The sequence below is a fragment of the Gopherus flavomarginatus genome, chromosome 1 (assembly GCF_025201925.1).
Source record: "Gopherus flavomarginatus isolate rGopFla2 chromosome 1, rGopFla2.mat.asm, whole genome shotgun sequence".
Classification (NCBI taxonomy): Eukaryota; Metazoa; Chordata; order Testudines; family Testudinidae; genus Gopherus; species Gopherus flavomarginatus.
The window spans coordinates 92,622,792-92,638,592 of NC_066617.1; the positions used below are offsets into that span (position 1 = coordinate 92,622,792).

Sequence of the window (15,801 nt, forward strand, 5' to 3'; positions counted from 1 at the left end):
TTGGCGTTGGCCCTTAGTTTGTAAAAACGAGAGATCTGACAAAACCTTATTGCTGATGAAATGCAAAGTCTACTGTATAAAAACAAAACAAAAACCCCCCAAACAAAACCAATCAAACGAAAACAGATGCACTACACTATCTCTTTTCTTTAAAACTTTATAAATAGCTATAACCTAAAACATTTTAACATATAAATTATGTAACTGATGCACAAAAGCATTGATAAGAGAATGTACAGTAAACAGTAACGAATCACTTCAACACAGTTTCTCCATCCATGCCCTGAAGCAGCTCACTGAAACGGGTGCAGCATCTCTTCAGAGGCCAGGCACGTCAAGCAACACTCTGTAATGTTATAGTTAATGGAGACACTTGTATTTACAAATCTTCATCATCAAAGGTCTCCGTGCACTGCAGCATCACAGTCTCATAGTCAAACTGAACAGCCTCTTCCTGGAAAACACAAGCAGGGTAATGGGGCAGACAGAAGCTGATTGTGGTCATTAGAAACCTGGTGATCTGGCACCTGCATACTTCAGCAAAGGGACAGTGAGCACTCCCTCCCTTTTCAGTCAGCCACTGACACATGCCAGCAGAAGTGTGTTGGCTGTCTGAAAACAGTCTCCCTTCCAATTGCTAAGGAAGTATGGGTCAGTCCTGGCCCAGCTGACATTATTTATAGGTTTCACTGAATGCAATGGGCACATAGTTGCCTCTTAGGTCCTTAATCTGCAAGGGGCTGAGTACATCCCACAAGATATTGTGGGCAGGATTCACAAAGGGACATAGGTGTTGCAATGCTCAGGGTCACACAGCCTAGCGCTTAGCTGCTTAGGCAATCACTCGAACAACATTGTGATGCACAAAGCCCTGTTAGGTGCCCAGGCACCTATACGCTGAATGGGGAGAGACAGGCACCCAAGGATGCAATTCACAAAGCTAGCATGCAAGCTACCTAAGCTAGCCAATGGGAGACACCGACCAGCGGGAAAAGTCCTCAGCTCCGGCCCTCACTTGAAGTCTAGGCTACACGGAGCTCTGTCAGAGATCCACAAACTGGGGGAAGTTAGACAGTAGGTGCAGGACCTGAAACAAAACAGGGTGGGGTGGAAGGAGGAACTGCTCCCTTGCAATCTTCATCTTAGTGGATAGGGTACTCACCTGGGATGTGGGAGACCCCCACTTCGTGTCCCATCTCTGCCTGAAGAGAGAAGAGATTTGTACAAGGATCTGCCACATAGCAGGAGACTGCCCTGATCACTAGCCTATGAATAGTCGGAGGTGGGTCTCCCTCAAGCTCTCCTGCTGAAGTTGTTCCACTTTGTTAAAATGTAATATTTACATATTGATAGGGCTAGAAAAAGTTGGCTCCATAGCCAAGTGGTTATGGCAATCCCATGCAATGTGGCAATCTCTGTTCAAATCCCTGCTTCCCTCAGAAGGGGGAACTTGAACTGCGGGGGACAAATGACTCACAGAGCCTGGTTAAATATTCTACCCACAAAGTTATAACAGTGGTTGGCATCCTCCTCTCCTCTCCTCCCCTCCCTGCCCCGCCACCTGTTTTGTGTGAACTCGCCTGAGGCCCCAATCTGGTAGGTGTGCTCAGAGGCTGCTTTCCAGATTGGGTCCCTGCAGGCAACTTAGGCAGCCAGAAGTCCATCTTTCCCAGGTTGTGAATGTGGTGTGCACTCTATATGATTTCATGAAAATATGCTAATGAGTGTAAATATAATGTAACTGGAATATGCTTCATGCAAAAGATCTCTTGTAAGGTATCATTACAAAGTTTATCTACTGAGTGTGGTCATCCTATTTGTATAAATGCATCACTCTTGTATCTGAAACTAGAAATATGAAATATAACTCTGAGGTCCTATTGTAGTTATGCAAAGTGTGGGCCATTAATGGTGGTTTGGAATTTTGATGGCTCCCATTAACCAGGACAATTGACTGAAGATGTCTCTGTTTTACTGTATATGTGTGTGCAGGCAAGTGGGTAATGAAGTGTTACAGTGACATGTGATCATGTCACCTGCACTGGAATCCATCTTTAACCTGGTGTTTTTCCATTTAGAAGGAGGGGTGAGAACCCAGAGGGACAAAGGATTCCTGCCTTATGCAAAAGATATATAAGCAGGTGGAGCAGACCAAAACGGGCTGCAGTCATGAGAACTCCCCTAGCTACCACCCGAGCTGGAACAAGGGCTGTACCAGGGGAAAGGATTGTGCCCAGACTAGGAAGGTGTCCAGTCTTATTAAAACATAACTTATTGAAACATCTCTGAGGGTGAGATTTTATCTGTATTCAGTTTTATTACTGTATTAGGCTTAGACTTGCGTGTTTTATTTTATTTTGCTCGGTAATTCACTTTGTTCTGTCTGCTATTACTTGGAACCACTTAAATCCTACTTTCTGTATTTAATAAAATCACTTTTTACTTATTAATTAACCCAGAGTGTGTATTAATACCTCAGGGGGGAGGGAGGGGACAGCAAATAGCTGTGCATAGCTCTCTATCAGTGTTATAGAGGATGAACAATTTATAAAGCTTATACAGCGTAAAATGGATTTATTTGGGGTTTGAACCCAACTGGGAGTTGGGCATCCGAGTGTTGAAAACAAGAACACTTCTTAAGTTGCTTTCAGTTAAGTCTGCAGCTTTGGGGGCATGGACCAGACCCTGGATCTGTGTTGCAGCAGGCTAGCATTTCTGGCTCAACAAGACAGGGTGCTGGAGTCCCAAGCTGGCAAGGAAAGCAGGGGCAGAAGTAGTCTTGGCACATCAGTTGGCAGCCCCAACGGGGTTTCTGTGATCCAACCTGTCACCGTGAATTCCCCTGGTGCTTGGCTGGCCAGACACCATGGTGAGGCAGCTGTGCCAGGGAATTAGCCTGGTACGTAGCATGAGGCTGCAGTGTGCATGTCCAGAGTAAAAACTTAGGCACCTGCAGGGATAGATAGCAGCTGAGCGAGGTTCTGTGGATCGCAGTGGTGCCTAAAAGTGGGAATAAGGCTCCTAGCTTTGTGGATCCCACTGACTTCAGTAGCTCAGGATCAGGCCCTACTTCCCTTAACTCAAGAGATGGATGAGTCCCTCTCCTGGACAGACTTAAGGAGAGTGAGTGTCTCTTGGGAGGTCAGTGAAGCAGAGGTGAAAAAGCTGGCGGTCTTTTGACCGATGTCTAAACTGCAATGTGAGCCCAGGGTCTGTGGGACTCGAGCCCACGGGCTTGGTGTTTGTAAGCCTGGTACTGAGCATCCATAGTGACTGTTGACCCTAGGTTTAGAATAGCTGAACCTGTGTCTCACACCTGTGTGCACATGAGCACACTGCAATATTCAGACTCAAGTCAAACCATCCCATCCCAGGCTTCTTAGCACCCTCCCCAGCTGTAGCCACTTGAGCTTCTTTGTCATGGTGCACTATGGAAAAACATGACTGTTCTTCCCATGGCACATTACAGGAAGCTGTCACGGCCTGCCAACTCATCGAGCCAAGCCATCTTTTCAGTCTGCACCCACCCTCAACCCAGCAACTGGAGCCAGCAACATGAAGGCATCAGCATTTGAAGAACGTCCCCTGCTTGGGCTTTCACCTGGTTCAGGAAACAGGCACAGCATCCATGAGACAGTGGTGGACAGTTTAGTCATGTTTTCTGAACTACCGAAGGCACCTGTTGGAGGATATGGACAATACAGACATGGCAGACTCTCACTGGCTGAGGCTGCATGTGACTCTGCCCGCTCAGTAGACTGACATTTTCAGAGCAGGACCACAAGCACAGACTGGTAAGAGCACATTGTCATGTGGATCTGAGATGACCAGCAACGGCCACAAAACTTTTGCATGAAGAAAGCTACATTTCTGGAGCCTCTGTGAACAGCTTGTCCTGATCCTCCAGTGTCGTGACACATGCATGAGAGTGAGCATGCTGGTCCAGAATTGGGTTGTTATAATCATCTAGATGCCGCCTACCCCAGACTGCTACAGGTCCATTGCTAACCAGGTTGGTGTTGGGAAGTCGAATGAGCCTAAAGTGGTGGCAGAGGTTTCTGAGGCAATCAGGCAGGTGGTAGGCATAAACAATGTGCCTGAAGTACCTGCTGGTTTTGAGAGAATGGGGTTTCCAAACTGCACTAGGGCCATTGAAGAGACTTCTTTGCTCTCCTCAAAAAGCACACGAGTACATAAACACAAAGGGTACTACTCCATTGTTATGCAAGCCCTTGTAGACCACAGAGGCTGATTTACGGACACCAATATGGGTTCCACGGAAAAGTTAATGATGCTAGGGTCTTCCCCCTACTGGGAGTCTATCTTCATGGACAGGCCAGGACACTATTGCCACCAAATGACATTGTCCTACGGAGTATTTGTCCCCACTGTTGTTCTAGGAGACTCTGCGTACCACTTTTTGCTTCGGCTTATGAAACTGTATCCTGATCTCAAAGGCCTTGGAAAAAGAAGGTTTAATTACACTCTCAGTAGCTGCAGAATGGTGGTTGAATGTGTGCTTTGCAGACTGAAATCCCGCCAGCAGTTTACAGTGGTATCAATGCTGTCTGCATTATTGTGACTTTCTGTGGTCTTCACATTCTCTGTGAATCCAAAGGTGAGCCATTTGCCACTGAGTGGACCTATGACAGTAATGGATTGCTGAACTGGTACATGCAGCCAGAAGGTGCACCTGTCACAGATGCAGCAGGATGCACCCTGGCAATAGAAATCAGGGTTGCTGTATGAGCCCATATTATGGACTTGCCTGGATCAATGGAAGAGGGAGACTAGTACATTTATGGATGTATTTGTATAGCAATTTGTACATAAATGAAGTACGGCTGCTGTATGCTATGAATAGGAGTGTGTGTGATTGCCATGAATTATTAATTCTGGAGGAGATGACTGCTTATACAACATGGGCAGGGGACGGAGGCTTGTGTGGCATAAACTGTGGATTTTCTTTATGGACTGATCTGAATATATTGTGACAGACCCAAACCAGTGGGGTACAGGAGTCTGGTAGAGGGCAAATATACTGGTCACTGGCTGAGTAGTTTTTTGTTCCCTGAGTGACCAGAGCAGGGGCTGCACTAAAGTAATTAGGAACCTGCTAGAACCAATTAAGGCAGACAGGCTGATTAGATCACCTGCAGCCAATCAAGGCAGGCTAATCAAGGCACCTGGGTTTAAAAAGAAGCTCACTTCAGTCAGGGAGTGGGGAGCCAGAGGAGAGGAAGTGTGTGAGAGGGGCTGGGAGCAAGAGGTGCAAGGAGCTGAGAGTGAGAGGCTGTGCTGCTGGAGGACAAAGGAGTACAAGTGTTATCAGACACCAGGAGGAAGCTCCTGTGGTGAGGATAAAGAAGGTGTTTGGAGGATGCCATGGGGAAGTAGCCCAGGAAGTTGTAGCTGTCATGCAGCTGTTACAGGAGGCACTATAGACAGTTGCAATCCACAGGGCCCTGGGCTGAAAGCTGGAGTAGAGAGAGGGCCTGGGTTCCCCCCAAACCTCCCAACTCCTGATGAGACACAGGAGAAGTTGACCCAGACTGTGGGGAAGATCACTGAGGTGAGCAAATCTGCCAATAAGCACAGGACCCACCAAAGTAGAGGAGGAACTTTGTCACAATATATAGTGAGAAACTGTGCTTGAACACAACTTCTCAGCTGTGCCTTATCGTGTCTTGTCTTTATTCTCTGAAACACACATTATATGATGTGATGCAGTGATGAAAATACACGTTAAAATAAAGTAAGTGTTTATTTGTGAACTTGGCAGTATTACCAAAAAAACAATATTGTCAGTCAGGCCAGCTGCCATTAAAACACCAGTAATAAACCAACATCAAAAGCGGTGATAAAATAAAGTGCATAACACAAACATGGAACAGTGCAAAACAGTGAAATAAGTGCAAACAAGTAAAATCAGTGCAAATACAGTCCCTACTTCTGCGTGTCCCCAGCTGCCCATTCTCCTTCCCCTTTCTAGCTTCTTTAGTGTGCACTTGGTGCCACTGTATGGGGCTGGAGGACTGCAGTAGTGTGGAGGACTGCTGGGGGTACATTTGCCTTGCCCAACTAGCATTCAGTCCTGGTTGCATGGGCCACCCAAAGATAGTATTATCTAATGCATTCCTGGTCTGCAGGACATGGTACCACAGAGGGCACTTAAGGACATAGCGTGGGTGGGGCAGGAGCCTGAAGTCTTGCAGCCATTGGGGCAAGCAGCCTCTCAAACAGGTCTTTCTGCTGCACTCTATCTTCCTCCCCCAAGGGCTGTTCTTGCACCACAGACTGTGCTGTAAGTCTCTCCTCATGTGCTGCAATTCGATCCTTGTGCTCTGCAACCTCTTGGTGTCTTTCCATCTGCCGTGAATCCTTTTCCCTTTGGTACTGGTCCTGATGGCTGGCCCTGTCCAAGATGTCCACTGTAAGTTCATCATGGAAATGCTTCCTCTTTCAACACTCATGATTGTTCGAAATCCCAGGCACTTGCTAGACTGTGGCTGGGCTGCAGAGGTGGAAGGGCCTGAAAGCAGACATCAAACTATACAGTATCGTCTCAGTACTTCAAAAAAGCTTCAGTGCTTCCTCAGAAAAAGTGTCTGTGAAATATCAAGGCCAAAATTAATCCCTTTGTAAAACTCAGCTCCATATATTCTCAGTGGAATGCTTTGGTTCTCCAGGAACTCCCTGGACACAACTCAGTTAAACAGAGTGAAAAGAGCACACACAGAATTGTAAGTTATAATTTTAAAATGCTGCATGTTTAAAAAAATGCAGATGACTGTAGCTTGGAGGTTTGTCAGTGCTTTCAGGTCCTCCACATTCTGCAGGACTTAACAATCCTGCAGGGCCCTGAATGGCAAGGAGACATTCTAGTATCTAGTCTAGTCAAACTTCATTGCACTGTGACCCCCTTCTGACAACAAAATTTACTACACGATCCCAGGAGGGGGAACTAAGCCCACTCGAGCCTCACCCCCCCAGGGCCAAAGACGAAGCTCAAGGGTTTCAGCTCCAAGCAAGGGGCCTGTAATCTGAGCCCTGCCACTCAGAGCTGATGCCCTTGGGCTTGGGATTTCGCAGTGGGGTTTGGGTTTGGCCCTGGGCCCCAGCAAATCTAAGCCAGCTCTGGCGACCCCATTAAAATGGACTTGTGACCCACTTTGGGGTCCCGACCCAGAGTTTGAGAACTGCTGATCTAGTCCATGCCACTGTGGCAAGTCAGCTGTGTATGCCACAGATTTTCAAGTTTATGGTGACTGAGCAACACATCTATGAGTGGTGTGAGCTGGTGTCCTATAAAGGTGGGCCTGGAAAATATGCCCTCCCCCTATCTGGAGTTCCTACTACAGGAAAAGTTTGCAGCTATCACCATCAGAGATTGGGTCACAATTCCTGGGGGGAATCAACAGGATGCTAATTTAGCATCCACATGGACTACTGCCTCCTTATTGCTTATGATACAGCCTACTCTAACTACATCGACCTATGGACTACATGCAAGCCCACATGATAATACTAACTCTCATAAAACTGCACAGACAGCCCCATCTTCCCTGGCGATTTCTTGACTACATACAATCTCCTGCTGTATTTTGGTCACTGATTTCATCACCCATGCACTACATTTCCCTGTATGTTTTACTGGTTACAGGCGGCTCGCTATGCTGTGTTGTGGCTGATTTGTACGGCGTGATGTACTAAAAGGGAAAGCAACAGACGGTTCTTACTTTTAACATCCCAGCACATCTCTGTAAGAATGTGTGAAGATCTAGTAGAAATTTAATTTGAAATGCTTGTTTAACTGTTGTTTGCGCTTTCCGGTCTCCATTCTGAATTCACCACATGGTGCTCAATTACATTTTGATGCCAAGATGCTGGTGTGCATTTTGCCATTAGTGGACACATACAGCTACCCACGACTTGTAATAAAAATTGCACTGGGTCATAACCCAGAAACCCCTCCTATTGGCATATTAACAAAAAATGTGGAGCCAAACACTTACCAGGCTCTGGGGCTATGTTCTGTCTCTTCTCCTTCTGCTGCCAGTTCCACGGCAGGCTGTTCCTACAAGGGGGCGCAGGGTGTCATCAAACAGCTCCTCTGAGTATGGCCCCAGAATGTGCTATGTTTGCTCTGGAGGCAAACCTCTTTGGAAACTGGTATGAGCACCAGTCACCTAATCCAGCATCTGCTGGCTCCCCTCCAGTGTTATACTAGATTTAGGGGTCAGAAGGCTGCCATCCCAGCTGATCAGGCTCTTGTGAACTGCTAGTGGTTCAGTACCCAGCACCCAGTCAAAGTCCTCGTTAAAGAGACAGGATGATGGGGAGTTCCCAGAGGTGTGCATTCTCATCCCTGGCTTTCCAGTAGTCACTCGTCAGCTGTTTAATCTGCTCCCTTCACGGTCACCAGTCTGCTGAATCTCAGCACTGTCTGCTTATTTCTTGGCATATACGGTCATTTCTGGGATTCTTACTGGAGTGGAACATCTTGCTCGCCTCACACCACAGATCTACCAGAAGCTGACTGTGAGCCTATGACCAGGCAGTAGTGTGCTTGACAAGGACTTCTGTTCAGTGGCCATAGCTTATGCAGGAGATGGTTTGCTCTCTTAGTACTTCAGCAATCAGAATAAAATGGAAGGATTAAATGATGAGCAGCTGAATTTGAACCAGGGGACTGCCTCCGCTTCCTGGAAGTTGATTGGCTAGTCTTGGGATAGAAAGGCTAGGAACAAGGGATTGTGGGACAGTTTTGGCAGACTTTTAGGATGCAAGTTTGGCAGATCGGGGCCCGAACTGCATCCATGCTGCCAAATGGTGCAATCTGGATGGGACTTGGGCCCATCTTAAGGCATGGATGCTGAGCGCTTGCTGGCCTGAGGTCAGACACATTTCTGTGCAGACAGAAGGGAGGTATGACTTGAGCCTGAGCTTACACTACAGTCTAGACACACCCATAGTTCATCAAGTCCCTCCTATTGCACCAGTGCAAGATTCTGTAAATTGAGGGGAGGGAGGGGAAGTTAGCATTTTTAAAGGCACCTCAGCGATCTAGGAGCTTAAGTCCTATTTTCAAAAGTGACTTAAGCACTTCTGTTCCTAAGTCCCATTTACTTTCAGTGTGACTTAGGCTCTAAGGGCTAGATGGTCAAACATACCTATGCACCAAGATAGCTTTCTAGTGAATTTACAAAAGCACCTAAGCAGGTTAGGGACCTAACACCCACTGACTTTAACTTAACACAGTTTTGAAAATTCTACCTTAGATCTAAAATAATGTTTTATCTTATCTGCAGTTGAGCAACTCTTACAACAAGGCCTCAAACCAGCAGCCCTTGACAAGTTATATAATTGCATAACTGATCTCCCTGTTAAAAATATTTTCCTTCCACGTAATCTAAACATTCCCATTCTCTGTTTTAGGCCTCCCCTTCTGCACTGTGTTGTACATAGTTCTTTCCATTCTTCTGCCTGGTTCTCTCACAAGTATTTTTGCAGGTGAGGTGCCTTAGCCGCACTGAGAACCTGACCAGAAACTTGTCCAGATCAGCTGCATTTGATGTATGTATAAATTGTCACAGTCATAAATTTGTACATTCTATGAGAGAGGGGTCGAAGCAGCATTAATTAGTTTGTACTGACCATCTATAAAAACCATCAGCTGATCAGTATTGTTCTTACGCCACAGTTAGAGGGAAAGGTGACCATGGGCTGTATTTTATTATTTAGTCAGGTACACACTGTACATCCTGATTACTGTTATATCTGCCACCACACCTTTGTCATATGCATGAAACTTAAGGACACTAGCTCATCCGTCCTGGGTGTTTTATGCCATCAGCATTGCCCAATTTCCTGAGCTAACGGAGAGCCTACAGGAGCTACTCTGTCAGGGGCAGGGTGGAGAGTCTGTGGCTACTGGGATGTGGAGCTGCATCTCTGCTTTCAAACCAAGAATCTTGCAGGTTGTATTTTGCCTTGTAGTATTATTCCCCAGGTGTACTGTGCGGCTGTTATCTACATTAAATCAGATACCATGGGTAATTTGCAAACAGGATTTACTTAGGGACTCCCTTGGGTCCCCACATCCCATGCAAATTCTGCAGCTCACAGGCTGACCCAATCTCCCTCTCTAGTACTGGGATGAGAGGGGGAGGAAACAATCTGCAATCTGAATGATTTTCTGTCCACTGGGCCAGTCAGCTCCAATGATATCAGCGAAGTTATTCAAGAGTTAAATTTAGCCCCCATGTCTTTTGTAGCATCTAAAATAAAACAACTGAACCTTGCCCCCTAAATGGTGAGTCTATTAATCTTTGGAATGGAAGGAATTAAAAAAATAATAATGAAGCCTAAGATTCCAGTTTGGATGATCCTGAGGAATATGAGCAAAGGCACATCAAATGGAAATCCCAATCTGTTATTCAGAGGAATACGCTGCCTCATCTATAATAAACACTTTGGCAAGGCCTACCTGGGGAAACTGTGTATCAGCAAAGAAAAGACTCTTTAAGAAACCAGTGATCTGCAAGTAGAGCCGGTGGTTATCCTCTGGATTTTCTGAGGTGCAGCCTGTGAACATTGAGCTGAAAATGGAAGTAGAAATTATATTTAATTTCCAGTCTCCTGTCTCCTCCTGTTCGTTTCTTTTCCTTTTTTATTTATTTACAAACCTTAATAAATATTTTCAGGATTAATAAAACAAAAGCAAACAACTGAACAACGGGGATATCATTACACAATAAATTATACAAATATAGAAATGTGATACAAGAAACAATTATCAAAGCAAAGCAATTCAGAGGTATGTGGCAGACATGATAATATTGTTCCAGGAGAAAAATGTACGCTAATTATAATACAAAGTAACAGTCATATTTACCTGGCAGCCTGCATGTTTTATAGCATCACCTTGTTCAAATTAGGGCCTTTTATTTTTTATGTTACATTTTGAATGAATGAGACAGCTTTATGTCATCACAAAAGTTGACTGAGAATATCAACTAGCAACAGCCACGCTGTGGCCATATGCTGGGCAACTTCTCCAGCAGGCTCTGCCAATCTTGAACCTGACTTCTGAAGTTCCAGCCTTGCATCTTCTCCTGAGCTCCCACAGAACTCTGCCAATGCACATAGCAAATCTTTTTAATTCTGGGCCTGAGCTGCTTGAAACCACAGGCTGACAAAAAAAAGACCCAATTGTCCTAAAGTAAGAGCTGGCTAGGGACATGTGCAGATGGGACACTAACTCAGTGTGCCTGAATGCTTCCCCAAATTTTTTTTAAAAACAATCACTTGTTGTTTAACTGGTACACATTTAATTCAGTTTTATTATATATTTGAGTGTGTTTTGGTTAACAATCTAAAAGGACTTATTCTCATTTACATTGCTCAAGCAATGTGAAGTGTAGTTTTAGTTTAAGTGCAAATCACATCTCACATGTTAAAGGACCTTCTAAACTTCTGGACAATTACTTTCCTAAACTTACAACTTGCAAGGAGAGAAAATCCCACCCAAGAAACAACCTGCAGTGAAAGTATTTCACAGCTGAGCCATCACATGGATTTTCTATTAAGAAACACGATTCTTGCCCTTGCAAGGGCTACTGGCTGAGATCAAGAGTGATGACACGTCCTCTCTTGACGGACTACACACAGCCCTTGCACAAGGAAGGACTTGATGTAATAGATCTTTCCTTTCTCTGATGTTACTATTCAGGTCAAACTACATTTCTGCTCTGTAAGATATTTGTTATTGCATTAGAATATTAAAAGAGGGTGAAGGAGACTATTTCTAAAAAGTAGGGCTGTCAAGAGATTAAAAAAATTCATTGTGATTAATTGCACTGTTAATAATAGAATACATTTATTAAAATATTTTGGATGTTTTCTACATTTTCAAATATATTTGATTTCAATTACAACACAATACAAAGTGTACAGTGCTTACTTTATATTTATTTTTTATTACAAGTATTTGCACTGTAAAAAACCAACAAAATTGTATTTTTCAATTCACCTAATACAATGCTGTAATGCAATTGCTTTATCGTGAAAGTTGAACTTACAAATGTAGAATTAAGTACAAAAAACTGCATTCAAAAATAAAACAATGTAAAATTTTAGAGCCTACAAGTCCACTCAGTCCGACTTCTTGTTCAGCCAATTGCTCATTTGCAGGAAATAATGCTGCCCACTTCTTGTTTACAATGTCATCTGAAATTGAGAACAAGTGTTCTCATGGCACTGTTGTAGCCGGCGTCGCAAGATATTTATTTGCCAGATGTGCTAAAGAGTCATATGTCCCTTCATGCTTCAATCACCATTCCAGGGGACATGCATCCTTGCTGATGACGGGTTCTGCTTGATAACAATCCAAAGCAGTGCGGACCAACGCATGTTCATTTTCATTATATGAGTCAGATGCCACCAGCAGAAGGTTGATTTTCTTTTTGGTGGTTCGGATTCTGTAGTTTCCACATTGGAGTGTTGCTCTTTTAAGACTTCTGAAAGCATGCTTCAGAGTTCGTCCCTCTCAGATTTTGAAGGCACTTCAGATTCTTAAACCTTGGGTTGAGTGCTGTAGCTATCTTTAGAAATCTCATATTGGTACCTTCTTTACGTTTTGTGAAATCTGCAGTGAACGTGTTCTTAAAATGAACATGTGCTGGGTCATCATCCGAGACTGCTATAGCATGAAATATATGGCAGAATGTAGGTACAACAGAGCAGGGGACATACAATTCTCTCCCAAGGAGTTCAGTCACAAATTTAATTAATGCATTATTTTTTTAAAGAGCATTATCAGCATGGAAGCATGTCCTGTGGAATGGTGGCTGAAGCATGAAGGGGCATACGAATGTTTAGCATATCTAGCACATAAATACCTTGCAATTCCAGTTACAAAAGTGCCATGCAAATACCTGTTCTCACTTTCTGGTGACACTGTAAATAAGAAGAGAGCAGCATTATCTCCTGTAAATGTAAACAAGCTTGTTTGTCTTAGCGATTGGCTGAACAAGAAGTAGGACTGAATAGACTTGCAGGCCTTGAAGTTTTACATTGTTTTGCTTTTGAGTGCAGTTATATAACAAAAAAACAATCTACAGTTGTAGGCTGCACTTTCATGACAAAGATTGCACTACAGTACTTGTATGAGGTGAATTGAAAAATACTATTTCTTTTGTTTATCATTTTTTCAGTGCAAATATTTATAATAAAAATAATATACACTTTGATTTCAATTACAACACAGAATACAATATATATGAAACTGTAAAATACATCTCAAATATTTAATAAATATCAATTAGTATTCTATTGTTTAATAGTGTGATTAATCATGATTAATTTTTTAATCACGATTAATTTTTTGAGTTAATCGCATGAGTTAACTGTGATTAATCAATAGCCCTACTAAAAAGACTTTTTCTGTTTCACTGAAGGAGAACACAGTTCAAAATTAGCTAACTTATCCAGAGAACAACTCCTGACCTCTTTAGATCTTGTCAGGGAAATAACAGACAGCTTTAGGAATCCTACATTATGACAGTGGGGAAGACTACAACCGCTGATGAAGAAAATCAAAAAGATCCCATTTCTAGTACTAACTGGGCACTCATGAGATTAACACAGAGGGTGCTTTCCATTCTAATGTAAAATGTCTATTAATTGCAAGCTTACCAATTCTTACACCATAACAAATGGTATGATCATGAGTAAGTTGCTGCAAGCAGTTGTCTTTAACAGACCTAAGGGAGGAGGACATAAATATGGAAGCTGCCTTATTAATGTGCATCAAAGGACAAGGATGCTGGCTACCAGATTGGGTGTGTTTATAATTACCCTGGACTGGACATTGCTTGTTGAGTCTCATTTCTGTCAAGGAAACCAGCAGCAACATCAAATGCATCTTCAAATAGTATCTACCAAAGAAAACATTTTAGATGTCAAAACTATTAGCCGCTGCACAATGTTATCCAGTCTATGACAGTTTTCGATAATTAAGTCTTTAAAATCTAGGAAGTCTTTCTTCCCCTTAGACAGGTGTGCTTATTTCCTAGACTGGACCAATAATATATTATAAAGGCAGAAAAAAATTACTTTCATTACTACACAATAGGTCAAAAGATCCATCAGTTCCATCCAGACTGTCAGTTTCCAGGATTTAAGCCAATGGCTTCCAAATACCTCAATGAAAAGCATGGATTATACAAGTGCTTCCTAGTCTATTTTGCTAGCTGCTACTGATGTGCACAGCCAAAGATCACAGCTGTATCAGCTGGTGCCCACACAGTCTCATTCAGCTGTGAGCTCCAGCTTGCAAAGAAGCCTGGGGTGCTCCAAATTCAAACACTGCATTGTAGCATTCCATGAGCTCATCCACCCATCCTGCTATGTTCATTGTTACTCCTGGTGTACATGTAACTCGCCAATACCATTTTGTAAGTAGGCCAGTTACATGAATGGCCTAACTTCCTTCCAGCTGAGATGACTTATTGCTGCAATGCACTTATGCATTAAAGGTAAATACTGCTAAAACACCACTAAAAAAGTACTCAACCTTTCTTTGAGCAGCTGAGCACTCAAATAAACAGCATTTCAACAAATATGTACAATCAATTACCTTCTGCTTATTCTCTTTAAAAAATTCCAACCATCACGTGGTCGCTGACTTCCCATCTGAGCTGAGACCCCCCCTCCCCCCTCCATGCACTGGACCAGCAGTTTCAGTTGCACAATTGACTACACTGGAGTGGGGAAGCTGTCGTATGAAAGTTAAGTCCAGTTTTATTACCCACTGTTATAAAATGCTATTATAAAGAAAACCTTTATGATCTGGGAGCTGATCGTTGGGTCCAGCATAGCTGTGTTCCAAGCAGGACTTGTGAGGCGAAGGTAGGTGTATGTCATCTTTATCCTTATGCCCCCTGACAGATACGGCCATTTCCTGCAATATCTTTGGGATTAATTTTATGTATCATTATGGGCCAGGGATTGTATGTAACTCCATGGGGGAGGGTGACCACAGCCCTTCAGGAAGTAAGAACAGTGGGAGTGATTAGGTAAATTCATTCAGGCTATAAGACCTCTGGAGAGGTACCACCACCAAGAGAGGCCCACATACACTGGTTCAGACTGGATTCTCCAGAGGCCAACAAATGATGGACTTTTGGATATATAACCTGAGTTTAAACTGACTCAGGGCCTGCTTTCTGATCCAGCAAATGGACAGGACCTTCTGTTCAAGGGCGTCCCCAATCTTTCCTGGGAAATGCTGGAAGGACATTGGCTTACTGAGACCCAAAAGACTTGTAAGCTTGTAGTATGCATATAGGAACTTTTGCTGAGGAAGAGGTGCATGGTAACTTATAACCTCTGTTTATAGTCTCGGAAGAGAAAGCAAAGCAGTGGTGATGGCCGGTTTTTAGTTAGTCTGGCTTGGTGGGAATCACACAGTGCAGATAGGGAACTGCGCAGAGTGGAAAACCCCCAGTCAGGAGGGGGAGAGATGTGTGTCTTCACCCAAGAGAGGTGACGCCTGAGGAACAGGGAGCTTACAGTGCGTCCATGGGCAGCGGGTATCACAGGCCAGGACTAAGTCTTCCCCAACAGCCTGGTGTGGTCCCGTCCACACTCCACCCCCATATCGCCTTCAGCTTCCTGCTCTTCCCCCTGTCTAGGCCTAGGCTGGCCTGCAGCTGGGGCCAATGGTCACGCTGCCTGGTGCTCCAGGGCTGAGGCACTGGGGATGGGGTGCTGGAGCAGCACCACCTGCCCAGTACT

At 44.0% G+C, this 15,801-nt stretch overlaps 1 protein-coding gene across 1 annotated transcript in view; it reads right to left on the reverse strand.

Annotated features, from left to right (window-relative positions):
* Positions 1-379: 379 nt before the first annotated feature.
* STRA8 (stimulated by retinoic acid 8) overlaps positions 380-15,801 on the reverse strand; it is a 34,079-nt gene continuing 18,657 nt past the window's right edge. Inside the window, 5 exon segments of the mRNA XM_050935969.1 lie at positions 380-454; positions 3,528-3,556; positions 3,559-3,679; positions 10,490-10,601; positions 13,861-13,940. Coding sequence (XP_050791926.1) covers positions 380-454; positions 3,528-3,556; positions 3,559-3,679; positions 10,490-10,601; positions 13,861-13,940 — 417 coding nt within the window.